The 27,405-nt window shown below is 41.7% G+C and overlaps 1 protein-coding gene and 3 non-coding genes across 4 annotated transcripts in view; all 4 read left to right on the forward strand.

The window, feature by feature from the left end:
* The window catches only part of itpr3 (inositol 1,4,5-trisphosphate receptor, type 3), a 93,662-nt gene that overhangs the window by 42,277 nt on the left and 23,980 nt on the right, over window positions 1-27,405 (forward strand). The window contains 32 exon segments of the mRNA XM_051950222.1: window positions 1,120-1,164; window positions 1,508-1,650; window positions 1,776-1,875; window positions 1,964-2,124; window positions 2,198-2,226; window positions 2,229-2,338; window positions 2,413-2,536; window positions 2,539-2,586; window positions 2,635-2,824; window positions 4,722-4,841; window positions 5,007-5,088; window positions 6,065-6,180; window positions 6,258-6,509; window positions 7,835-7,979; window positions 8,064-8,208; window positions 8,957-9,051; window positions 9,054-9,170; window positions 9,374-9,494; window positions 10,586-10,640; window positions 10,715-10,880; window positions 12,536-12,703; window positions 15,270-15,311; window positions 15,313-15,345; window positions 16,398-16,517; window positions 16,614-16,735; window positions 17,393-17,594; window positions 17,695-17,810; window positions 20,513-20,648; window positions 20,727-20,852; window positions 22,730-22,855; window positions 22,981-23,101; window positions 26,969-27,150. Of these exon segments, the coding sequence (XP_051806182.1) occupies window positions 1,120-1,164; window positions 1,508-1,650; window positions 1,776-1,875; window positions 1,964-2,124; window positions 2,198-2,226; window positions 2,229-2,338; window positions 2,413-2,536; window positions 2,539-2,586; window positions 2,635-2,824; window positions 4,722-4,841; window positions 5,007-5,088; window positions 6,065-6,180; window positions 6,258-6,509; window positions 7,835-7,979; window positions 8,064-8,208; window positions 8,957-9,051; window positions 9,054-9,170; window positions 9,374-9,494; window positions 10,586-10,640; window positions 10,715-10,880; window positions 12,536-12,703; window positions 15,270-15,311; window positions 15,313-15,345; window positions 16,398-16,517; window positions 16,614-16,735; window positions 17,393-17,594; window positions 17,695-17,810; window positions 20,513-20,648; window positions 20,727-20,852; window positions 22,730-22,855; window positions 22,981-23,101; window positions 26,969-27,150 (3,858 nt within the window).
* Window positions 6,566-6,638, forward strand: trnak-uuu (transfer RNA lysine (anticodon UUU)). The gene has a single exon. It is a non-coding gene; the product is annotated as a tRNA-Lys (tRNA).
* trnak-uuu (transfer RNA lysine (anticodon UUU)) lies at window positions 11,123-11,195 on the forward strand. Its single transcript has one exon. It is a non-coding gene; the product is annotated as a tRNA-Lys (tRNA).
* On the forward strand, window positions 11,816-11,888 carry trnak-uuu (transfer RNA lysine (anticodon UUU)). Its single transcript has one exon. It is a non-coding gene; the product is annotated as a tRNA-Lys (tRNA).

Below are 27,405 nucleotides of genomic sequence, written 5' to 3' on the forward strand. Positions count from 1 at the left end.
TAACAGAGGAGTTCAAGGTGGAGGTGGGAGTACATCAGGGATCAGCTCTGAGCCCCTTCTTGTTTGCTATGGTGATGGACAGGATGACAGACGAGGTTAGACAGGAGTCTCCATGGACTATGATGTTTGCAGATGACATTGTGATCTGTAGTGAGAGCAGGGAACAGGTGGAGGAGAAGCGAGAGGCGTGGAGGTTTGCCCTGGAAAGGAGAGGAATGAAGGTTAGCCGCAGCAAGACGGAGTATCTGTGTGTGAATGAGAGGGACCCAAGTGGAAGAGTGAGGTTACAGGGAGAAGAGATCAAGAAGGTGGAGGATTTTAAGTACTTGGGGTCAACAGTCCAGAGCAATGGAGAGTGTGGAAAAGAGGTGAAGAAGCGTGTACAGGCAGGCTGGAACGGCTGGAGAAAAGTGTGATGTGTGATAGAAGAGTTTCAGCTAAAATGAAAGGAAAGGTTTACAAAACTGTGGTGAGACCAGCCATGTTGTTTGGTCTGGAGACAGTGTCCCTGAGGAAAAGACAGGAGGCAGAGCTGGAGGTAGCAGAACTGAAGATGCTGAGGTTCTCTTTGGGAGTGACCAGGATGGATAGGATCAGGAATGAGGACATCAGAGGGACAGCACATGTTAGAGGCTTTGGAGATAAAGTCAGAGAGGCCAGACTGAGATGGTTCAGACATGTCCAGAGGAGAGAGAGTGAATATATTGGTAGAAGGATGCTGAGTTTCCTACTGCCAGGCAGGAGGCCTAGAGGAAGACCAAAGAGGAGGTTTATGGATGTGGTTAAAGAGGACATGAAGGTAGTTGGTGTGAGAGAAGAGGATGCAGCAGACAGGGTTAGATGGAGGCAATTGATTCGCTGTGGTGACCCCTGAAGGGAAAAGACGAAAGGAAAAGAAGAAGAAGAAAGAAAAGTTCCCAGAAAGTTTTAAATGTGTGACAGTTTGTTTTAAAACCAAAATAATTAGATTTATTGACTAACATCAGGGTTTAGTTGGTTGGTTTGATTGTCTGATGTGGATTAAATTAGTTTTTATTCTGGAAGAAAAACATAAACATTTATTTTCATTAAAACACATAGATTCTTTTTTAATGAACTGTTGTTGTTGTTGTCATTTAGGAGAACCCAGGTTATAAAGGTGACAACGTAGAGCTTACGTCATCGGTGAGTCGAAGCTTTACTGAAGGAGAATCAGCTGTTTGTTGTTGTTTGTTTGATGTTTGTGCTGCTGTGTTTCCATGTTTTTGTCTGTTTGTTTGTTTATTTGTGTTTGTAGACTTTTATTTGCATTTGTATGTATGAGTTTATTATTTAATCTATTTGTGTTTACATTTGATTTGTGTTTGAGTGTTTTTCATTGGTGTTCCTCAGGGCTCCGTCATCGGTCCTCTCTCCTTCTTCTTGTTCTTCTCCTGCTTCAGTTCCATCACCAGAAAACTAACACCATCATCTGCAGACGACTTGCTGCTTTTTATCTCATACTTCTGCTTCCTCTGACATCCCATAGATGGACGGTAGTCGTAGCAACAAGCGTTCCCACGGTGAGAGGATCAAGTATAAGCTGGTGGCGGTTCCTCACGGCAATGACATCGCTTCTTTGTTTGAACTCGACCCGACGACGCTGCAGAAAACAGACTCCTTCGTTCCGCGGTGAGAATGGAAGAAAAGTTTCTGAGTTTTTTAACGCTGAATTCCAACCATTTATTCAATAGAAGTTATTTTATTACATATAAAGCTGATTTATTGAGATTTAATCGGAGCTGATTGTGTTTCAGAAACTCGTACGTTCGACTGCGACACCTCTGCACCAACACCTGGATCCAAAGCACCAACGTTCCCATCGACATCGACGAGGAGCGACCCATCAGACTGATGGTGAAGAACCCAGAGATCATCAAAACATTCTCTTCATGTCTGATATTATTGTGGGATTATTATTGGATGGATTTATCTCCTCCTCCAGTTGGGGACGTGTCCAACCAAAGAGGACAAGGAGGCATTCGCCATCGTCTCGGTTCCGGTGATGGAGATCAGAGACCTGGACTTCGCTAATGATGCTAGCGCCATGCTAAGCACAGTGGTGGACCAGTTCAGCCAGGGCTTCATCAGCCAGAATGACAGAAGGTATGGCGCCACCTGGAGGAGGAAAGACAGGAAGCTGAGGACCGGTTAACGCTCTGATGTTTCTGTTTGACAGATTCGCCATCAAGCTGCTGGAGGACGTTGTGTTTTCGTTGCCGACGTCATCAACAGCGGCCAGTCGGTTCTGGATGTCGTCATGACGAAAGCAAACCGAGAGAGACAGAAGCTGATGAGGGAGCAGAACATTCTCAAACAGGTGAAGAAAAACCAACATTCTCCAGATCTTCTACTGAACCAGACAACCAGCTAAACAACACTCTCTTTGTTCAGATCTTCGGCATCCTGAAGACCCCCTTTAAGGACCGAGGAGGAGGTGAAGGTCCTCTGCTGTGTCTGGAGGAACTGGCCGACCAGAAGAACTCTCCATACCAGTACATGTTCAGACTCTGCTACAGGTCCTGAGACACTCCCAGGAGGACTACCGCAAGAACCAGTGAGGAGGACGTGATGGTTGATGGTTCTTCAGGTCTTTGGTTCTGGTACTGATGGTAGGAACGGTTCCTCTCCAGGAGCACATCGCCAAGCAGTTCGGCGTCATGCAGAGTCAGATCGGATACGACATCCTGGCTGAAGACACCATCACCGCTCTGCTGCACAACAACCGCAAGCTGCTGGAGAAACACATCACCAAGACCGAGGTGGAGACCTTCGTCAGCCTGGTCCGCAAGAACCGAGAGCCCAGGTACAGATCCAGATCACAGGGTCCTTTTAGAAGGTGGCTGAGGTCTGGAGGTCTGCTTCATGATTAGGGTCCTAAACCACCTCTAGGGACAACACGGTCTCACGGGGATTCGTGAAACTGTCACGTAAGTTTTTGTTTCGGTTTCGTGCGCACCAACACGATGTCGTCATGTTTTTCGTGCTGCTCACCACGAGCGAAACCCGCTGTGGTAATCACATCTGAAAGTGGTTTATACCGGCGGATTCATGATGATCTAAGCTGTCCATCGGCGTTTGCGGCCGCCGTTGCAGCCGCCGCTGCGGCCGCCAGACATCCGGCCGCAACAGCGGCCGCGGCGGCGGCCGCAAACGCCGATGGACAGCTTAAATCGTCATGAATCCGCCTAATTTGCATAGGAATTTAAAGAATGTCCGGCGGCTGCAGCGGCGGCTGCAACGGCGGCCGCAAACACCGATGGACAGCTTAGATCGTCATGAATCCGCCGGTATAAACCACTTTCAGATGTGATTACCACAGCGGGTTTTGCTCGTGGTGAGCAGCACGAAAAACATGACGACATCGTGTTGGTGCGCACGAAACCGAAACAAAAACTGACGTGACAGTTTCACGAATCCCCGTGAGACCGGGCTGCTAGGGAAGAAGTCCATCCATCCATCATCCATCCTTCCATCCATCCATCCATTCATCCATCATTATTCATCCATCATCATCCATCCATCCATCCATATATCCATCATCCATCATTCATTCATTCATCCATCCATCATCCATCCATCCATCCATCTGTCATCCATCCATCCATCAATTCATTCATCCATCATCCATCCATCATCCATCCTTCCATCCATCCATCATTCATCCATCCATCATCATTCATCTCCATCATCCATCCATCATCCATCCATCCATCATTCATCCATCTATCATCCATCATCCATCCATATATCCATCATCCATCCATCCAGATATCCATCATCCATCCATCCATCCATATATCCATCACCCATCCATCCATCTATCCATCATCCATCCATCCATCATCCATCCATCCATATATCCATCATCCATCCATCCATCCATCATCCATCCATTCAGCCATCATCCATCTATCCATATATCCATCATTCATCCATCCATCCATCCATCATTCATCCATCATCATTCATCCATCCATCCTCCATTCATCCATCCATCCATCTCTATCCATCATCCATCATCCATCCATCCATCCATCATCCTCTCTCCATCCATCCATTCATCCATCCATATATCCATCCATCCATCATCCATCCATCCATCATCCATCCATCCATCCATATATCCATCATCCATCCATCATCTATCCATCCATATATCCATCCATCCATCATCCATCCATTCAGCCATCATCCATCCATCCATCCATCCATCATCCATCCATCCATCCATCCATCATCCATCATTCATCCATCCATCATTCATCCATCCATCATCCTCTCTCCATCCATCCATTCCATCCATCCATCCATCCATCTATTCATCCTTCTTCATGACTGTAATCTTAAAAGAATTAGTGCTTCATGAAAGTTTATTTTGAAAAATCCGTCCTGCAGCAAACACACCTGATTGTCACTCAGTTTGTAAATGGTTCCATTTTATGCAAATTACTAAAATTTAACCGATTAATTATATTAGAATGGATTATTGTTGTCCAAAGTGTGACTAAGGCTGTAAGATTTAAAAAACTGATTTAAATTGAAGGTGACATGAAGGTTCTACTGACTGACTGATAAAGTGATGTCTGTTTTCTGTTAAGGTTTTCTCCTAATCCTCACCCACCAGCAGTCACTAACACTGTGTAACCGGTTTAAACCAGCTCTTCTCGGTGGATTCTTACCATGACGTTTTGTTTGTGCAGGTTTCTGGACTACCTGTCGGACCTCTGCGTGTCCAACAACGTGGCCATCCCTGTCACCCAGGAGCTCATCTGTAAATGTGTCCTGGACCCCAAGAACCAGGACATCCTCATCAAGACAGAGTGAGTATTAGATACTTTACACTGTTTATTCCTTTCTTCAGAGGTAGAGGTGACCAAAGTTATTCTATCTGTCTGACCAGCACGTTTTTGTTTTCACTCCTGTGAAACTCACCTTAGCTGGTGGTCAGCTTCTCTTAATGTTGATTTTTATTTTGTCTCTTCCAGACGTCGCTTGCCAAGAGAGTCACCCCCTGGTGGTGTTCAGGGAGAATACATGGGGATGGACGACTTTGGGGACGAGGATGAGGCAAGTCTGGCTGCATTTTAGTCCAACGGCTCAACCGAACTTTGTTCAAACTCAAGAAGAAAAATACCAAAGACTTCTACTTGATTATTGGGAAAACGTGCTTTATTTGATCCGTATTTAACAGAGTTGGTAACTGGTGACGCAAACTCCCTCTATCATATCTTTGTTCTGATCTTAGTTCAGATGAATGAATATACTATATTTATAATATTAATAATATGGAATTTCCTTTCGGGGATTAATAAAGTCATTGTATTGTATTGTATTGTATTGTATATATAGCTGCATATATTATTTAAAAATCTACAGTGTTGCTGTGAGGTTGAGGTCATGTCATCAATGGAACTATAACCACTGGACTTCCACTAATTATAGTATAAAAATAATAAATTGGTCAAATATTTAACAGAAATGGGAGCAGAGGCTAGTTGTATCCCCACATAAACTAGCCTCTATGTCAACACAAGATATTGTTAGCTGCTATGTGAGCATAAACACGGTTTTGTTAGCCTGAACAAAGTAATGTTAGCCGCTATGTTAAACAAGGTAATGTCCACCTCTTAGTTAGCATAAACAAGATAATGTTAGCGCCTGTGTTAGCGTGAACAAGACATTAGCTGCTAGGTTGCCTTAAACATGATTGCATTTGTCTAATCAAAATAATGTTAGCCGCTGTGTTAGCCCAATGAAGGTAATATTCTTCGTCATGTTCGGTAACACAAGACAATGTTAGCTTGTATGTTAGTCAAAGTACGATACCATAGGCTGCTGTATTCACCTAAACATGAATATTAGAAGCTCTATTACTGTAAACCAGGTCCCCGAAAATAACGTAAAAGTTTCAGTGTGAACGTTGTGACAACATGTCTTTAATATGAACTATCCGGTTACAGACAAGAATACACATGTTGCTAAGGAAGAGGAAGCTGTTTTTCCCTGCTCTGCTTCAGTGTTTGGGATGTTCTTGTCTCTGAAGGTGTGGCTGGTGTGGACTGATAAGACCAATGAGAAGCAGGAGAAGAGTATCAGACAGCTGGCTCAGGAGGCCAGACAAGGCAACGCTCACGACGAGAACGTCCTCACCTACTACAGGTACGACAACAGGCCATCATAAAACTCCTCTGCTGGATTGTAAAAAGGTGACTGTGATGTGTCTCTGTGGTACTCAGGTACCAGCTGAAGCTGTTTGCCCGGATGTGTTTGGACCGGCAGTACCTGGCCATCGATGAGATCTCCAAGCAGCTGGACGTGGAGCTCATCTTCCTGTGCATGATGGACGAGACGCTGCCCTTCGACCTCCGGGCGTCTTTCTGCCGCCTCATGCTTCACGCCCACGTAGACCGAGACCCTCAGGAACTGGTGACCCCTGTAAAGTTTGCCCGCCTCTGGACCGAGATCCCCACCTCCATCACCATCAAAGAGTGGGTAGATCTATACATCTGGTAGAAGAAACATTCTTCAGGTCAAAGCTGTTGGAGCCTGAGTAGCTCAGATGGTAGAGCATCAGACTTTTAATCTGAGGGTCCAGGGTTCAAGTCCCTGCTCAGGTGTATGTTTACCTCTTCCAGTCTTTACATTGTGAATTTTGAGTTTGAGTAAACTTCAGAGTGTCTCTGGCATAAATCTGAAGTTCTGTTTCTTCTGGGACCTCACCTGGCTCACTCTGCTCAGTCTGAGTCCTTCATTTGAACCGATGTTAGGCAGATTATTTGTTAATATAAAGGACTTTAGACAGACAGTCTCAAGCCTCCTATCATTCCCAACACATGAGGTGATATAAAATGCTGCAGCAACAGGATTTCCAACATAATTTCAAGGATCTGAATCTTTCTCTGCAACATCTGGTGAAGTCAGCACCTCCAGTGGATGTCCTAGTAGTTGGGAGAAAAAGTGTAAGGCTCTTGACAGACTTGATAAATCGTTAATTTTCCTTCTTGCATGCTAACTACCAAAACACTGTAAAATCCTCAGGCATGTCCTCTTAGAGCCTGATAGAGCAGTCAAAAGAACATTAGACTTTTTATCTGCGTTCAGGTCACATGATGAGTGGATTAGAAGTGTTTTAATGGATCTTTCTGGTTAGTCAACACTTCAGCTAGACTTTGTAGTAGTTGCCAGAAAGTGATGAAGGTCCTTGGTCCTCTTGGTCAGCTGTGGATTGAGCTGGTTGCATGCTAACTACTGCATCAGTGCAAACACTACAGGGAAGATCATTGTCTCAGAGCCTGAGTAGCTCAGATGGTAGAGCATCAGACTTTTAATCTGAGGGTCCAGGGTTCAAGTCCCTGTTCAGGTGAATCTTTACCTCTTCCAGTCTATACATTGTAAGTTGTTTAGTTTAAGTCCAACCCACAGTGTCGCAGTTGTAAATCCGAAGTTCTCTTGCTTTGGACCTTAGCCTGACTCACTCTGGGTCCTTTGTTTGAGCCAAGGTTCAGCAGATTATTTGGTAATACGAGGAGTTTAGACAGACATTCTCAAACCTCCTATCATACCCAACACATGAAATGTTGCAGCAACAGGATTTCAAACTTGGTTTCATGGATCTGAATCTTTCTCTGCAACATCTGTGAAGTCAGCACCTCCAGTGGACGTCCTAGTAGTTGAGAGAAAAAGTTTAAGGCTGTTGATGCACACGATGAATTCTGGTTCTGATTTCTTGTATTTTATCAGCTACTTAGTTCCATGAATTGTTCTTACCTTTACCAAATGCTGCTTTAGCTTATATTTCTACTGTGATTCTCAGTTATGACTCCAACATGGATGACAGCAGAGACAACAAGAAGAACCGATTCTCCAACACCATGGCCTTCATGGAGGAGTATCTCAACAACGTCCTGCATGACGAGGTGCCGTTCCACAACGAGGAGAAGAACAAGCTAACGTACGAGGTCGGCTCATGCTTCCTCCTCCCTCGTGTTTCAGCTTCTTCCAGTGTTCCTCTGGTCTGCCATGTCGTCTTCTCTTCCCTCCAGGTGGTGAGTTTGGCCAGACATCTCATCTACTTTGGCTTCTACAGCTTCTTCGAGCTGCTTAGACTCACCAGGACTCTGCTGGGCATCATCGACTGCCGACCGAACCCAGGACACGCCGCGCTCATGTTCCACGATGACACGTCAGGTAACTCAGCCAATCAGACGTCCTCTGTTTCCTCATTATCTCATCAATAAACACTACAGGATGTTGTTGCATTGTTTCAGATGTTCACATGGTCTCAAAATGACCCCTATAATCTGAATACTCGTCTGTTTTCTGGTCCTTTTGTGTTTTGTGGTCACTTTTTGTCTCTGTAAGGACTTTTTTTCTAATTTGTGTTCAGTTTGTTGTTGTTTTTTTTGTTTTGTCTTTTCAATCATTTTTCTGTCATTACAGTAACTTTGTGTGTATTTCCAATGATTTTGTCCAAGTCTGTAGCTTTTTCCTGCTTCTTTTTGATCATTTTGTGTTTCTTTGCTGCTGTTTCTTTTTGTTTTCTGGTCTTATTGAGTCTTAAGTTGCAACGGTACATCTTTTATAGCCTTTTTTTTGCTCTTTTGTTGTTGTTTTTCTTATGTAACTTTTAAAAAATGTCAGTTCTTCTCTGCATGTATTTCATCTTTTTTTCTATCATGTTTGTCTCTTTGCAGTTGTGGTTTCTGGTGGTTTCATGTCTTTTTTAGTCTCTTTTCTCTCTTTCCTGTAAGTTTGTCTACGTTAACGGTCATTTCTTCTCTGTTTGTGTTCGTTTTGTCTCTTTTGATCCTGTTGTTTGTCTTTTCCATGTGTTGATGTTGATTTTGTGTGTTTTCCATCGGTCCTCATCTGTTTCTGGTCATGTTCTGGTTCCTCCTGTCGGGTTAATAACAGAGACTTTCTGTTCTGTCTGAAGGGAAGAACGTGAAGCGCTCCATACATGGGATGGGTCAGATGATGTCCACCATGGTCCTCAACAGGAAACAGTCCATATTTGGAGGTGCAGGGGCCAGAGGGCGGGGATGGGGGCGGGGCTTGTGCTTGATGGACAGCGAGGCAGTAAAGACAGCATTGACAAAATGGACCTGACAGTGATGGACACCAAGCTGAAGATACTGGAGATATTACAGGTACCCAGTGTGTTAGATGACATGTAGACTCAGTAAATACTCATGTCCAATGTTACAGACCTGCCATAAAGCTGATGCTCTTACATTAAATAACCCTAAATACCGTCGACTGACACTGTTGAACCATTTGAACTTGATTATTACAGTTTAAACGTGTCTGTATGTAGTTTATTGAGTTGAAAATGAACTCTGGTCTTCATCAGTTCATCCTGAACGTTCGTCTGGACTACCGCCTCTCCTTCCTGCTGTCCGTCTTTAAGAAGGAGTTTGTGGACGTATATCCGATGGCCGATGCTGACGCCACCACCAACATGGAACAAGCAGGTACACCCTTATAATAAGCTACATTAGGGAGGAAGGCAGCTTAGGCTGATCGTTGTCGGAACAAACCTCAGACTGATGAAGAGCTCTGTCATACATTCGTCATAAATATGAGTGATTTTCATAGTAAATACAGTGTTATCTATCAGTATTTGATTAGATAATATTCCAATTTCAGCTATCTAGACTTTACTCAGCACTTTCACTGTTGATTTAAATTTCAGACTCATGGTTGTAGAGACAGCTGATATATGACACGAGGACATAGGATCAATATCACGGTTGATCTCAGTTTAATTTTTGACAGGGATCACTAAACATCACAGAAGTCTTTGTCATGGTGCCCCTTTACTAGCTAAATCAAAATAACGATCTCAGCTTGCCAACATGAACTGCCTCCTCCTTTGGTCTTTACGATATCAAACAGTAAGAGGCTCCACCTGGTGGAACAACCAGGTACTGCAGCTGATCAACAACACTTGTACTAACACTTGAAGTACCCAGAGGTTCAGAGGTTTCATCCCGGGACTCTACACCAACATACTTCATTTAGAAAATGAACTCAGTGGAGCAGTGGAAACCAACACGGACCTCCTCATGATTTTAACTTCTTACACCCTGGTATTAAAACTTGGCAGGCATTGGAGCGCAATCATCTGCCATTTTTGAGGTTGCTGAGCGGTGAGGTTGACTGTTAGCATCATGTTCTGCTGGAGGTTTCTTCAGGATGTTTCTGCAGGTGGAAATGAAAAATGTAACTCAGGGCTTCAGAGGTTAATTTCCTAATTTCCCTTAAGACTTTAGGTATTTAAATAAATCGATTTTAACTTCTTACTACCTGTCGTTTGTTAGAGTATTTACCTCAGCACACATCCTGCAGTGTTTGATAAAGGTGTGTTTTGTTGCTTTTCCTATTGCTTCAGAAGTCCCGGTCGACTTGGTGACAACAGGTAGATGTTTTAGAGTGATAAGATCAGAAACCTGTTCATTCCTCATGTTTCCTATTTCTGTTGAAAGTGGAACTAATGATCAGCCTGTGTGTCCATGAATAATCTAATTAACTTCTGTGAATTTACCTTTTTGTCCCGCCTCAGCCACCATCAACCTGCAGCACATTGGAGAGCAGGCGGAGGCCATGTTTGGAGTCGGGTACGTGATGAATTTACAGACTTACTGATGAGGTTTACTTCATAAAATGAAGATCATTGTGTGGTTGTGTGCAGTAAAGGGAACAGCATCCTGGAGGTGGATGATGAAGGCGGTCGTATGTTCCTGCGGGTTCTGATCCACCTCACGATGCACGACTACGCCCCTCTGGTGTCCGGAGCCCTGCAACTGCTCTTCAGACACTTCAGCCAGAGACAGGAAGTCCTGCACACCTTCAAACAGGTGCTCACATCACCCACAAATAACCACTGAAACACAGTCCAGCAGGTTGGATGTTAAGACAGTGGAAGTCTCAGTTTGAGTCACAGAGAGTTCAGCTGGTGGAGCATCATTCTGAGGGTTCAGGGTAGATCTAGTCTGATAAAGTCTACATCTGACAGCTTTGGTCACAACTGCACACATCTGAAGGTCGCATATCAGATCTACCATATTTACACTGTCTAGTGGTTTCTGGGCTTCATGGAGCCTGAGTAGCTCAGATGGTAGAGCATCAGACTTTTAATCTGAGGGTCCAGGGTTCAAGTCCCTGTTCAGGTGAATCTTTACCTTGTTAAGTTTAAGTCAAACCCAAAGTGTCTCAGGTATAATTAGAAGTTCATTTACTTGTGGACCTCAGTCTTAGTCTGTCATTTGAACCAAGGTTCAGCAGATTATTTGGTAATATGAGGAGTTCAGACAGACATTCTCAAACCTCCTATCATACCCAACACGTAAAATGTTGCAGCAAAAGAATTTCAAACTTGGTTTCATGGATCTGAATCTTTCTCTGCAACATCTGGTGAAGTCAGCACCTCCAGTGGACGTCCTAGTAGTTGGGAGAAAAAGTTTAAGGCTCTTGACAGACTTGATAAATTGTTAATTTTCCTTCTTGCATGCTAACTACCAAAACACTGTAAAATCCTAGGGCATGTCCTCTTAGAGCCTGATAGAGCAGTCAAAAGAACATTAGACTTTTTATCTGAGTTCAGATCATATGATGAGTGGATTAGAAGTGTTTTAATGGATCTTTCTGGTTAGTCAACACTTCAGCTAGACTTTGTAGTAGTTGCCAGAAAGTGATGAAGGTCCTTGGTCCTCTTGGTCAGCTGTGGATTGAGCTGGTTGCGTGCTAACTACTGCATCAGTGCAAAAGCTACAGGGAAGATCATTGTCTCAGAGCCTGGGTAGCTCAGATGGTAGAGCATCAGACTTTTAATCTGAGGGTCCAGGGTTCAAGTCCCTGTTCAGGTGAATCTTTGCACTGTAAATTGAGTTTAAGTTGAATCCAAAGTGTCTCAGGCATCAACCAAAGGTTCATGTAGACTTAACTCTACTCAGGTGAACCGTCTCAGTCTGATCTTCTGTAACTCAGTTTTTACCATGAAGCCACAGAAGTAACAAAGGGATGGATGGTAGGTTTGGGCAGAAATGTGAGACTGCAGTCCTCAGAGTTTCATCAAGGCCTTTAGACTGTGGCAGAAACACAAACAAGTGAGGGTTGAGGGAACTTTTAGTGACTAAGGGACTTCCTGGACTGAAGACTCTATAAGGGCGGATGAACAAATTTTAACCATAAAATATAGACGACTTTGTTGACTTGGGGTTTGTGTTTTCTCCATTAAGAACAGGTAGTAAGTCCTGGGTGGTTCAGCTGGTAGAACATCACAGTTTTGATCTGAGGGTCCAGGGTTCAGGTGTGTGTGACACCATTAATGATGGATGGAAGGACTTTGACAAACTGAGTATCTTCATTGTATTTGATTCTAGGTGGATGTAAGCAACTGCTAGAAGTTTCCAACAGAATATTATTGACTATCCACAAACCTGCTTATTGTGAATCTTCTGGAATCAAAGCAGAAGGATCTCGTTAATCCTCAGAGTTCTTTGTGCTGCTGCAGGTCCAGCTGCTGATCTCAGCTCAGGATGTAGAAAACTACAAACTGATCAAAGCGGATCTGGATCGCCTCCGAACGCTGGTGGAGAAATCTGAACTGTGGGTGGAGAAGAAGAGTTCTGGTGGAGGAGACGGGAAGAAGGACAAGAAAGACAAGAAGGAGAAAGGAGAGGTAATAAGCAAAAAGACAAAGTGTTGTCATTAACTTTGTCTTCATAAACAGTGGTACTCCAGAGTTGTCAGCCAAAATAAGGTTCAGTCATAGGTTCAAAGACGTGACTGTCGGTAGTTGTTCATCACACTGTGTATGTACGAGTATCTATTATTTAGTCTTCTAAAGACTCAGTGTTTGTGTTTGATGATGACTATTTGGAATTTTTGAGTCCTATAAAAATAACAATTATTGGTTTGTTGAGGTAGATCTTACGTCAAGCAGGTAAATACTTAAAATCCATCAGAGTAACTTGATAATTTTAGTTATCTAAAGCCCTTAAAACCATTCTTTAGATCATCTCCACCTTTTCACAGTGAGCTGATTAACATTGACGTAGGATCATGAATTCAATTCAATTTTAGTTTATAAAAATTGAATTGAACTGAATTAAGTTGGTAAGACTTTTAATCTGAGGTCCAGGGTTCAATAAACTGTTTAAGATTTAAAGTTCTTTATTTAGGACATCAGGTAAAAAAATGAAGGTAAGTATGAGAGATGTAAAGGCAGGTAAAGTGCAGTATCGTCAGCGTACAGCTTTAGTTCTATAGAGTCGAAACAAGGAGCTGCAGTTAAGTTGCTTCAAATTTTTTATTTATTTTATTTTATTTATTTTCTTTTAGAACTGATTAGTAGCTGATCTCATGCTCCAGTGACATTACAGTCTGTTAACAGCTTAGTAACAGCCTGACTGTGTTATCCACTAACAAACTGATTTAAACCAGCATAAAAACATGTTCTTAAAAACGGCTAACTTTATGAAACAATCAGAATTCTGCTAGTGAAACCTAACAGATAAAACTATCGTGACAGATATACCGTTTGGACTTCTGCCATCCTGGTTTGGAGTCACCTGTGTGGGTCTTTGTGGTGTCTTATGGGGCTACAGGGCTGCATATCTGGGACTTCGTTGCCATGTCACACCTCACTTCCTTTATTTATTTTTGTTTACTATGAAATTAAGGCAAAACAAAAATGTAATATTTATCACTGTCTTACTCAGATTACTGGCAAACCAACTAAAACCACAACCTAAGAAGCAATAAGCCGATCATATTCTGTATATACGTATATCGATACGATACGTTTTAGCTTGATGATGTCATTTTTAGTCGGTAAGTTGTGGTTTCTGCTGGATAATCAGAACAGTTAAAAAGTATTTCCATGGATGGATGTCGACAGTTTCTCCACTTATTTCTACTTCTGGGGCCAATATATAGTAGGTAGCTGTGAACTTCTTAATTCTGCCTGCAGACTTCTTATAAATGGAATACGTTCATGACAAACTGGGAATCTGAGCTCAAACAATTCAGTTAAACTCAGTTTTATTCTTTTAGATCATGAACCCACTAATCTCCAGGCACTTCACACAGTGAGGTTGATTACATTATTGCATTAATATTATATGATAGATAGAAACTCAACAAATCCAAATGATTCCCTCGAGGTCCAGGCAGACCGTCGCCCTCCCTGAGCCTGGTTCTGCCGAAGAAAGTTTTTTCCTCTGTCTCCCAAAGAGCTGGCTCAAAGAGAATCCCTGGATCTGTTGGGTTTCTCTCTGTGATATAAAATGTTTGAAGTTTCACCTCACTGTGTTAGCTGCCCCTGAGATGTCTTAAACTGTGAATAAATCTCCTTTAAAATCACTGATCAGTCCTGTGACTTAATGTTCACCACATTATCAGAAAAGGGCGTTTCCATCTCCAAGAAACTGAAATGAACCATTTTTAGTAAATGTCAAAAACCCACCTTGTAGGGAGTGTGAAAACTTTTTCAATCTTGACCTTAGAATATGTCCTGAGAGCAGCTACAGAACGATAAATTGACTTTGTTTTTACCATCTTTAGCTGAATTATGTGGATGCAGAGTTTTTCTGTAAAGGAAAGCTGAACACTTACACTGGTTCTTGCTGGTTTTACTTGTTCGTAAAATAAGACTTTCTGTCAAAGATGGACGAAGCTACGACAGCATCAGTCATTGGTTTGTGAGTTCCTGTTCTGAAGCTTTAAGTTTGGAAATTGTATCTTCAACCTCTTGGTTTTTGAAAGCGGACGTAATAAGCAAGCAACTCTCAACAATTCTCTGTTTTAGTATTCATTTCCTGTAAATGGAAGCATAATTTACTGAATGGATTCAAGAAAACTTAAAACGAGAGACTGAGACCATAAACTCATTAGGAAACCATTTACTGAGGAAACTAATCAGGTGAGAAATTGAGACTTTTTCTCACAGATTTCTGTTATAATTTGACTTAATTTAGCAGCCAGAAGAGTCGCCCCCTGCTGGCAGTTAGAAAGAATGCAGGTTTAAGTCATGTCAGAGGCTGCGTCTGTCTTTACACACAGATAAGTTAAAATCACCTACAGGATGTTCTTTAGTGTTTGTGGATGACTGAAGCTTGGGGTTACACAAGTTTGTGTGTATTAAATGCTGTCCAGAGTCACAAACACTCTCTCTGTGATAGATTATAAAGTGTGTGTGTTGTGGTACCAGAGAGAACTGCATGTTTACCCTCTGCGTCCTGCAGGGGGGGTCAGAGGAGGCGACGCCCAAGAAGGAGAAGCTGGAAGAAGGGTAACGAGAACTACCAGAAGGTCAAAGAGGTGAGAAACTCTCAGGGTTCCTTCAGCTGGAAATCACCTTTCCTTCTTTTTGTTCCACTGTTGGTGTTTTGAACATCACCTGTCAATCAGTTGCTGTGGGCGGGGCTTCTGTTGATGAGGTCATCCAGGTGGCTGATGGTGGTTTCAGTGCTCACAATGATTCATATGATTCTTCTCACTAAAAACAGAAATAAAACCTCACAAATGTAAACAAAGCAGGGTTTGAATTTTACTAACACGATCAAAGAACAAAATCCAGGATTTTTTTAAATGACTCAATGAATTCAGCCAATCAGAACTTTTCTTTTTCACTGATTGGTAGTATATTTCAGCTGTTACCTCTGTGTTTTATTCATCTTTCAGTGATTTCAGCAAATAAAACTGTCCTCAATGGACTTAAATCGTCTTTCAGTTTGCATCTCGTCTGAAACTTGTTAAACACTCTGATCAAATGTTAACGTGCTTTACTTCTTTTTAAAGGTGTTTATTATTTGAGCTGACAGTTTGAATCCCATCATTTCATTTCCATCACGTTTCTTTCAGATTTTGGGTCGAACACCAAACCATAAAGTCCTAATCGGTTCATTTATTTCATACTGGATTATTACAGTATTTTTTAAATGAGCTAGAAGTTTTTCAGGATATTTTTTTCTGAATGTTCCGAAAGAAAATATCAGAAGTTTTACTGATTTTTATGTAATCACTTTAAATATTTTTAGGACTTTTTGGAAGATTTTTACTGATTTTTGGAAAACATTTACAAGATCTTTCTTGCCAATTTTTTTGGGGGGGGATTTTTTTAAAAGGAAACTTTTAAGGGAAACTTGAAGGAATTATTGGAATTTTCTTCCTGAAGGTTTTGCAAACTTTCAGCAATTTGGGGAATTTTTTTGCTAATTTTTTTTTTTTTTTAAACAAGGAAACTATTTTTTGTGCCCATAAATGAGGACAACAGGAGAGTTAAATGGAGAATAAATGGTATTTTAGTTCTGCTGAAGGTGTTTTTCTGTAAATCGAGGTTAGTGTGTCACAGACGTCCATGTTCTCTGCAGATCCTGGAGAGGCTCAATAAGATGTGCAGCAGTGGAGTCTGGAAGAAGCAGCAGAGGCTGTTGAAGAACATGGGAGCTCATAAAGTGATGCTGGACCTGCTGCAGGTGTCCTACGACCAGGTAGGAACATACAGAACACGGTTATGTGAACGGACAGAGTTCTGTGTGTCAATCAGCAGAATGAAGTAAAACCAGAAGATGTTTGTGTCTCTGCAGAACGACGTGAAGATGCAGGAGATCATCAGGTACACTCACCTGTTCCTGCAGAAGTTCTGTATGGGGAACCAGGAGAACCAGACGCTGCTACACAAGAACCTCAACCTGTTCCTCAACCCCGGGTACAAAGCTCTGAGAACCCAACGATGGTCCGGTTATCCATCCAGTCATAGAACAGAGTGAAACCGGTCCAGATTAAACATCTTTAACTCGGAATTACTTAGATGAAGCTAAACGGGCCGAAATCTGAGACTTTTTATTAGTTTGAAGGTTATTGAGTGGTATTATTGTTGTATTTTTGCAGTTTTTGTTGATTTTAAGACAAATATTTGAATTTGAGAGATGGAAATCTGAGACTTTTTACTAGTTCTATGTTGACTGAGTCGTATTGTTGCATTTTTGCATTTTTTTTTTACTTTAAAGACAAATATTTGACTTTGACAGGCAGAAATCTGAGATGTTTTACTAGTTTTAGGTTTGATCATGGTTGGATTACAATCTAGTGCAGCGCTCTGGCACATTTATTTTACTTTTGTTTCCTTTAGCTTGTTAGCAGGACTTCTGAAGAGGTTTGGCCTGAAGTTGTTGAGAAACCTTTTGGTCTCAGCTGAAACAGTTTGTCTGTCAGATACTGAAACTGAACCAGTAAGAGGCTTGGTGGTTGTAAATGAGCTGTTAGGAGGTTTTGGACGCTTTCTGTCCCATAAATCCAACAACTTGAAGGCAACGAGCTGCAGAATCATGATTTTAACAACGAATGTCTGATGTTGACCGTTGCAGCTCCTGGAGGCGGAAACCGTGCAGCACATCTTCAGTAATAACTACCAGCTGTGCAGTGAGATCTCTGAGAGCGTCCTGCAGCACTTCATCCACTGCCTGGCCACCCACGGCCGCCACGTCCAGTACCTCAACTTCCTCCACATCATCATCAAGGCCGAGGGGAAGTACGTCAAGAAGTGTCAGGACATGATCATGACCGAGGTGAGGACGGACGGAGAACCTCCTCGATGCGTTTGTTTAATATTTCATGTCCAGAGCTGTACATCAGCGGCAGAGTTCAGTTCATCTCCTGTGTTTGCAGCTGACGAACGCCGGCGAGGACGTGGTCGTCTTCTACAACGACAAGACTTCCTTCAACTCCATGCTGGGGCTGATGGCGGAGAGCAGGGAGGGCGTCGGGGAGAACAGTCCACTCAGGTAACCAGAGGAGACGAACGTTAGAAGTTTAGTCTGAACTGAAAAAAATAAAATAAAAATAGAAGTTTAGTCTGAACTGAAAAAAATAAAATAAAAATAGAAGTTTAGTCTGAACTGAAAAAAAATAAATAAAATAGAAGTTTAGTCTGAACTGAAAAATAAAAATAAAAATAGAAGTTTAGTCTGAAACTATCCAACCTGACCTTTTGATAAATCTGCCAGTAGCAAACTAGATTTACATCGTCCTCATAACGTGGTTAAAAAGAAAAACAATGTCTTCGGCTAGAGTCTCAGACTACAGAAGAGCATCATCAAGTCTAGGAAATAATTCAAGTTCTTCCCTGACGTCTCACCAGAAAGCTCAGATTCTCATTTCTTTAAGGTGCAAACTTTCTGTTTTGGCATGAAGACGATTTCTAAAAACTAAACATGGACCTTCTCAGAATTCTGAATTTTTACCAAGTTTCACAGTTAGATCATGTTTAATTAGTTTTATTGTGGTAGTTCTTGTCGGTATCTGGTATCAACCAGGAGTCCTAAATCATTAACTGGTTATTGATCACTCAAACTGCTCCCACTGTGCTGATGTTTCTGTTCTAGTCAACAGATACATCATTAATAAACACCTGAGTTCTGGTTGGAGGTCACTAACCTCCTCAGAAGTCTTTGTCATGGTGTTCATTGGTATCCTTAGAAACCAGCCAAAGTCCATTTGATTTCTCCTGAAGCTCCTATGACTAAAAAGATAACATAAAATAATCTTTTTTTACTCCCCAAGTCAGGGTAAATTTCCCATGTTACAGCATACAGTGAACTACAATAAACAATATAGTTATAATCATAATAATATTTACAATATGCACAAGAGTGAAGGATGGAAAAAGTGGCTTATGGAATGATGTGAAGTTCAAGGAAATTCAAATAGTGCAAGAACTGTGCAGATTATGTGATAAAGGATGATGTGATAGAGTCCAGTTTATGTTAAAGCTGCTGTCCGGAGTTTGAATCGCAGCGTCTCCCAAAACACTGTTGGTCCCTCCCTCTGATTTCGCCCCTTTATTTGTGCACGAGTGCAGTACATGAGAGAAGTGCCCGGAGTGCTGCAGCATCTCGCCTGTTTTGCTGTTTTCCCCTCTTCTACATTTAGTACATTTAGTAAATAATAAAGTAATTACGTTAGAATGCTGTATTGAGTCTAACTTGTCCTAATACCAAAATAACATGAATCTGCTAGGACGAACGAGTAAAGTTTCAATATGTGATTACACTCGTGTATCCCTCTGGATGACGTTGTTTATCAAACTTAGTGCATTTACGCGTGTATATGTGTTACATTGTTTATTTATTTCTATCTAGAGTTCAGAATTGCATGACTCCTCTGATGAAGAGTATGTCCCAGACGCCCCAACATCTTCCTCCAGAGGTCGGGCATCTAAACGAAGCCGTCAGGCGGGCTATGGAGGCCGTGGTCAGGGAGCGACGCGAGCACCCCGAGCCAAAAACGTCCTGCAGTCTCTTGGCCCGACAAGCCGTGGGATTGGTAACTTTTCTGGAAGTTGCTGATCCCTGATGCTCTCTCCTCCACAAGCAAAACAAATGTGCGCGCGGTTGCGTAGTGCGTAGCTCGTCCACCTCTGCATGGGCTTGCTTGCTGTGCGCGTAACCGTTGATTGACAGCATGACAAAGCTGAAGCTCGAACTTGATTGGTCGGCAGCGACCGGCGCTTTTTGGAATAACATGGGGGTCTATGAGAGGAAGGCGGAGCTCAGGAATAAATTTTCATATCGCGTCATACTAACATTATATTATAGTATCAAACTAGACTAACACATTTAAGCTTTGTTAAACAATGATACATAAATTGAAAACAAACGGAAACTCCGGACAGCAGCTTTAACATTAGCCAGTGATGCTGATGTTATAAAGTCTTATAGCAGATGGAATGAATGACCTGCGATAGCGCTCCATCTTGTAGGTTAAGTGTCTCAGTCTACTGCTGAAAAAGCTACTTAAAGACTCCACAGTGTTATGCAGTGGGAGGGAGGGATTGTCCTTGATGGATGTGAGCTTTGCCAACATCCTCCTCTATGGAGTCCAGGGAACAGTCCAGCACAGAACCGGCCCTCCTCACCAGTCTGTTCAGTCTCTTTCTGTCCCTTTCAGTGCTCTCTAGCAGACCACTGCATAGAAAACAGCAGATGCTACCACAGAGTCATAGAATGTGGAAGTGGAACATTTCAGGTCATTAACCTCCTCGGAAGTCTTTGTCATGGAGCTAAACTCCCACAATGCTCTCTGCTTTAACTGTAGTCTGAGTGACACCTCCTCTGGTCTCTAAACAGGAAGAGGCTCCACCTGGTGGAACTACCAGATACTACAGCTGATTCTAATGGCAACAGTTGACTTGAGACAAACAAATCTTATTGGGAAAATAATGGTTTAATACAAATAATCAAGTTTGAAGCATCTTCCTGACATTTTTTTCACTTATATGAAGCTAAACAAGCAGAAAATTTTAAGGTTAGAGAACGTCTGAACAATCCTCTGGTCCTGTAGGATCCAGACAGACCATCATGTTCTACAGACTCATGTAACTCCAGTGATGTTTGGATGCTGAACTCTGGTGTTTCAGGTACCACATCTCTTTGGTGGAGCTCAGAACAAACCGGTTTACTTATTTTAACCTCCTTTAACCCTTCAGGTACCACATCTCTCTGGTGGAGCTGCTGGCTGCCTGTGCAGAAGGAAAGAACGTCTACACTGAGATCAAATGTACATCGCTGCTGCCTCTGGAGGATGTGGTCCGAGTGGTGACCCATGAGGACTGCATCACTGAGGTTCTGACCCATCTGTTTATCCGTCCAGCTGTACAGAGCTCTAACTGGCGAAACTAAAGCGTCTGTCTGCGTCGACAGGTGAAGATCGCCTACGTCAACTTTGTGAATCACTGTTATGTCGACACGGAGGTGGAGATGAAGGAAATCTACACGTCTAACCACATCTGGAAGCTATTTGAGGACTTCACAGTGGACATGGCTCGGGTAGCTACATGCTAACTACACCATGTTAACTACTACATGCTAACTACAACATGTTCACTACAACATGTTAAATACTACATGCTAACTACAACATGTTCACTACATGTTAACTACTACATGCTAACTACAACATGCTACCTACAACATGTTCACTACAACATGTCAACTACTACATTCTAAATACAACATGTTAACTACAACATGCTAAGTACACATGTTCACTACAACATGTTAACTACTACATGCTAACTACAACATGTTAACTACTACATGCTAACTACAACATGTTCACTACATGTTAACTACTACATGCTAACTACACCATGTTAACTACTACATGCTAACTACAACATGTTAACTACAACATGCTAACTACAACATGTTCACTACAACATGTTAACTACTACATGCTAAGTACACATGTTCACTACAACATGTTAATTACTACATGCTAACTACAACATGTTAACTACAACATGTTCACAACAACATGTTAACTATTACATGCTAACTACTACATGCTAATCACAACACATTAACTACTACATGTTAACTGCAACATGTTCACAACAACAGGTTAACTACTACATGCTAACTTTAACATGTTCACTACACCATGTTAACTACTACATGCTGTCTACTAGCTGTCGTCTTGGCATCAGCTAATGGGGATCCTTTTAAATAAACAAATAAACATGCTAACTGCAACATGTTAACTACAACATGTTCACAACATGTTAACTACTACATGCTAACTACTACATGCTAACTACAACATGTTAACTACTACATTCTAAATACATGTTAACTACTACATGCTAAGTACACATGTTCACTACAACATGTTAACTACTACATGCTAAGTACACATGTTCACTACAACATGTTAACTACTACATGCTAACTACAACATGTTAACTACAATATGCTAACTACAGCATGCTAACTACTACATGCTAACTACAACATGCTAACTACAGCATGTTAACTATGACATGTTAACTACAACATGTTAACTACTACATGCTAACTGCAACATGTTAACTACGACATGCTAACTACAACATGTTAACTATGACATGTTAACTACAACATGTTAACTACTACATGCTAACTGCAACATGTTAACTACTACATGCTAACTACAACATGTTAACTATGACATGTTAACTACAACATGTTAACTACTACATGCTAACTGCAACATGTTAACTACTACATGCTAACTACAACATGTTAACTATGACATGTTAACTACAACATGTTAACTACTACATGCTAACTGCAACATGTTAACTACTACATGCTAACTACAACATGTTAACTATGACATGTTAACTACTACATGTTAACTACTACATGCTAACTGCAACATGTTAACTACTACATGTTAACTACAACATGTTAACTATGACATGTTAACTACTACATGTTAACTACTACATGCTAACTGCAACATGTTAACTACTACATGTTAACTACAACATGTTAACTATGACATGTTAACTACTACATGTTAACTACTACATGCTAACTGCAACATGTTAACTACTACATGTTAACTACAACATGTTAACTATGACATGTTAACTACTACATGTTAACTACTACATGCTAACTACAACATACTAACTGCAACACATTAACTACTACATGTTAGCTGCAATATGTTACCTACATATTTCACTTTATTCCAGTCTAAATTCATGACTAAATTAGCGTCTTTGTACAAATAGACAACAGATTCTGTTCTTAGTGAACGTTGAATGTTTTTAGTGCTACTTCTGGTCTGTTTTTGTTGTCAGTAATTATTAGTTATTAATTTCCAAATCTTCTTCTTCGTTTCTGTTTCTTGAATGATGTTTTTTCCTCTGTAGGTTTGTAATAAACGTGAAAAACGTCTTTCTGATCCGATTCTGGAGAAATACATCATCAACGTGGTGTTCGACACCATCAACGCCTTCTTCAGCTCTCCGTTCTCTGAAAACAGCACGTCTCTGCAGGTAGAGCTCTGAATACACCGGTTTAATTTAACCTCCTTTAAACTGGTTTATTTATCCTCCTTTAACCTGGTTTATTTTAGTTAAACCTTCATTACACTGGTTAATCGATAATTTTCTTGTTTCAGACCCACCACACCATCGTGACCCAGCTGCTCCAGTCCTCCGTCAGACTCCTGGACTGTCCGTGGCTCCAGCAGCAGCATCGAGGTCAGGTGGAGGCCTGCATCAGAACGCTGGCCCTGACAGGTAGACGGTTACCATGGTTACACAGTTATTATTATTTACTGCATCAGAACGCTGGCCCTGACAGGTAGATGGTTACCATGGTTACACAGTCATTATTATTATTTACTGCATCAGAACGCTGGCCCTGACAGGTAGACGGTTACCATGGTTACACAGTTATTATTATTTACTGCATCAGAACGCTGGCCCTGACAGGTAGATGGTTACCATGGTTACACAGTTATTATTATTTACTGCATCAGAACGCTGGCCCTGACAGGTAGATGGTTACCATGGTTACACAGTTATTATTATTTACTGCATCAGAACGCTGGCCCTGACAGGTAGACGGTTACCATGGTTACACAGTTATTATTATTTACTGCATCAGAACGCTGGCCCTGACAGGTAGACGGTTACCATGGTTACACAGTTATTATTATTTACTGCATCAGAACACTGGCCCTGACAGGTAGACGGTTACCATGGTTACACAGTTATTATTATTTACTGCATCAGAACGCTGGCCCTGACAGGTAGACGGTTACCATGGTTACACAGTTATTATTATTTACTGCATCAGAACGCTGGCCCTGACAGGTAGACGGTTACCATGGTTACACAGTTATTATTATTTACTGCATCAGAACGCTGGCCCTGACAGGTAGATGGTTACCATGGTTACACAGTCATTATTATTATTTACTGCATCAGAACGCTGGCCCTGACAGGTAGACGGTTACCATGGTTACACAGTCATTATTATTATTTACTGCATCAGAACGCTGGCCCTGACAGGTAGATGGTTACCATGGTTACACAGTCATTATTATTATTTACTGCATCAGAACGCTGGCCCTGACAGGTAGACGGTTACCATGGTTACACAGTCATTATTATTATTTACTGCATCAGAACGCTGGCCCTGACAGGTAGACGGTTACCATGGTTACACAGTTATTATTATTTACTGCATCAGAACGCTGGCCCTGACAGGAAGACGGTTACCATGGTTACACAGTTATTATTATTTACTGCATCAGAACGCTGGCCCTGACAGGTAGACGGTTACCATGGTTACACAGTTATTATTATTTACTGCATCAGAACGCTGGCCCTGACAGGTAGACGGTTACCATGGTTACACAGTCATTATTATTATTTACTGCATCAGAACGCTGGCCCTGACAGGTAGATGGTTACCATGGTTACACAGTCATTATTATTATTTACTGCATCAGAACGCTGGCCCTGACAGGTAGACGGTTACCATGGTTACACAGTCATTATTATTATTTACTGCATCAGAACGCTGGCCCTGACAGGTAGACGGTTACCATGGTTACACAGTCATTATTATTATTTACTGCATCAGAACGCTGGCCCTGACAGGTAGACGGTTACCATGGTTACACAGTCATTATTATTATTTACTGCATCAGAACGCTGGCCCTGACAGGTAGATGGTTACCATGGTTACACAGTTATTATTATTTACTGCATCAGAACGCTGGCCCTGACAGGTAGACGGTTACCATGGTTACACAGTCATTATTATTATTTACTGCATCAGAACGCTGGCCCTGACAGGTAGACGGTTACCATGGTTACACAGTTATTATTATTTACTGCATCAGAACGCTGGCCCTGACAGGTAGACGGTTACCATGGTTACACAGTTATTATTATTTACTGCATCAGAACGCTGGCCCTGACAGGTAGATGGTTACCATGGTTACACAGTTATTATTATTTACTGCATCAGAACGCTGGCCCTGACAGGTAGACGGTTACCATGGTTACACAGTTATTATTATTTACTGCATCAGAACGCTGGCCCTGACAGGAAGACGGTTACCATGGTTACACAGTTATTATTATTTACTGCATCAGAACGCTGGCCCTGACAGGTAGACGGTTACCATGGTTACACAGTTATTATTATTTACTGCATCAGAACGCTGGCCCTGACAGGAAGACGGTTACCATGGTTACACAGTCATTATTATTTACTGCATCAGAACGCTGGCCCTGACAGGTAGACGGTTACCATGGTTACACAGTTATTATTATTTACTGCATCAGAACACTGGCCCTGACAGGAAGACGGTTACCATGGTTACACAGTTATTATTATTTACTGCATCAGAACGCTGGCCCTGACAGGAAGACGGTTACCATGGTTACACAGTCATTATTATTTACTGCATCAGAACGCTGGCCCTGACAGGTAGACGGTTACCATGGTTACACAGTCATTATTATTTACTGGATCAGAACGCTGGCCCTGACAGGTAGACGGTTACCATGGTTACACAGTTATTATTATTTACTGCATCAGAACGCTGGCCCTGACAGGTAGACGGTTACCATGGTTACACAGTTATTAGTACTTTTACATTTGTTGCTTTTTACAAATCATTTATTACTGTTGGCTCATCCTTTGTTATTTTTTAGCTAACTATTTATTACCTTTAGAGAACAATTTATGGCTGTGGTTATCAGTTTATTACTTTTAGCACATTACTTATTACATTTACTTATTACATTTCATCACTTTCACTTTTAACTGCTATTACTTTTAGCTAATCATTTGTTAGTGTTAGCCAACTGTTTATCACTTCAAGCTAGCATTTATTATTTTTGCCTATCAATTTATTTATATTTATATTGTAATTATTATATTTTTTAGCTAGCCATTTATGACTTTTAGCTTACGATTTATTACTTTCAGCTAAACATTTATTACTTTTTCTAACCATTTATTACATTTAGCTATGGCTGGACCCGAATATCCCAAATATTCGTTCACTACGGAAATTAATTTTGGTATCCCCCCTCCTGTCGGACGTTACCGGGCGGAACGAATGTTCAGCGTTACTGTCTGCCCTCTGCCGTCGGTCCACATCGGCTCATCTCGTCCTGTGATCACATAAACATATACACACATGTCTATGTAATCATCCTTCCTCCCCGCAGATGAAAATATTCGGAGCTCGTGTCTTCCCTTCGCCTTTAGCCCACTTCAGTTCATCCCGTCGTGTTCGGCTCATCTCGGCTCCTCCATTCGTATTTCTTACCACCACCTGAATGTCCGGGTTGCTGCCGACTCTGACGTCACGCTTCATTTCGTTACATAAACACAAGACAAGATGCTGAAGACCTCCGCTGTTTGGGAATTCTTCAGTTTAACTGAAGACAAAACGAAGGCAAAATTTGGACCCGGGAGACCAGACGAATGGATCCGAATATTCGCCCCCACCCTCCACCCCCACTCCTGTTGGATGTTATGGAGCGGACCGAATATTTGGATATTTGTGTTTAATAGGGCCCGAAAATCTGGAGACCACAAAACAATATTCGGGCCAGCCCTACTTTTAGCTAATTATTTAATCCTCAAACAAGTCATTTCTTACTTTTAGCTATTTCTAATTTTAAGCTAACCATTTCTTACTTTTTTCTAACTGTTCCAAATTGTGATATTTTATCATAACACTTCATTCTAAATGTCTCATTTAAATATTTGCAAAAGAAGAAATCAACCAGATTCTGTAAAAACCAAAGATCAGAGCTCCTCTGTGATCAAACTGTGATAAAAGTTCACTTTTCAGCTCAACTGCAGGATGTTTGGACAGAAACATCAGACTAAAGCTGGAAATAGTTCAATATCTGCAGTAGAAGACGACATTAGTTGCAGAGTTTTAACATCTGAGGAAACATGTTGGTTCCTGGTTTTTATGTTTTACGTTCTAACTGACAGAACACATCTCTCAGTTCTTCGTCATGTTCTTCTGGTTCTTAGAGCTGCAGACCTTCAGACTGAAAACAGAAACTGTCCAGATGTTTCTTCTTCCATTGCTGGTTTAAGTTTGTTTCTCCTGTTTTTAGCTAAGAGTCGCTCCATCTCTCTTCCTCTGGACCTGGAGGCTCAGATCGGTTCCATGCTGTCCAGCTCGGCTCTCAACTCTTTGTCTCGATCGAACCCCAACTACAAATCCTCGTCCCGTTCCTCCCGGCCGACAGCTCCCAGCAACCCCTGGGACTACAAGAACATCATCGAGAAGCTGCAGGTAGAAACACCTCAGAGAGAACCGGAGTACAGAGAATTAACATCTAAACTATCAAACACGTCGACCGGCTGCGTTATTTCTGCCAATACATGATTTAAACCAGGAGAGTCAAACTGATCCTAGTCCAGGTCCCACATCCAGTCTGGTCTCCAGTAAAACCAGTAAAACCAGTAAAACCACAGCATTATAACCTGTTAACAACCACAGGTCCTGATGATTCCTAATGTTCACATTTCAGGAATTATCTTTTTACTA

Source organism: Acanthochromis polyacanthus, chromosome 6 (assembly GCF_021347895.1).
Source record: "Acanthochromis polyacanthus isolate Apoly-LR-REF ecotype Palm Island chromosome 6, KAUST_Apoly_ChrSc, whole genome shotgun sequence".
Taxonomy (NCBI): Eukaryota; Metazoa; Chordata; class Actinopteri; family Pomacentridae; genus Acanthochromis; species Acanthochromis polyacanthus.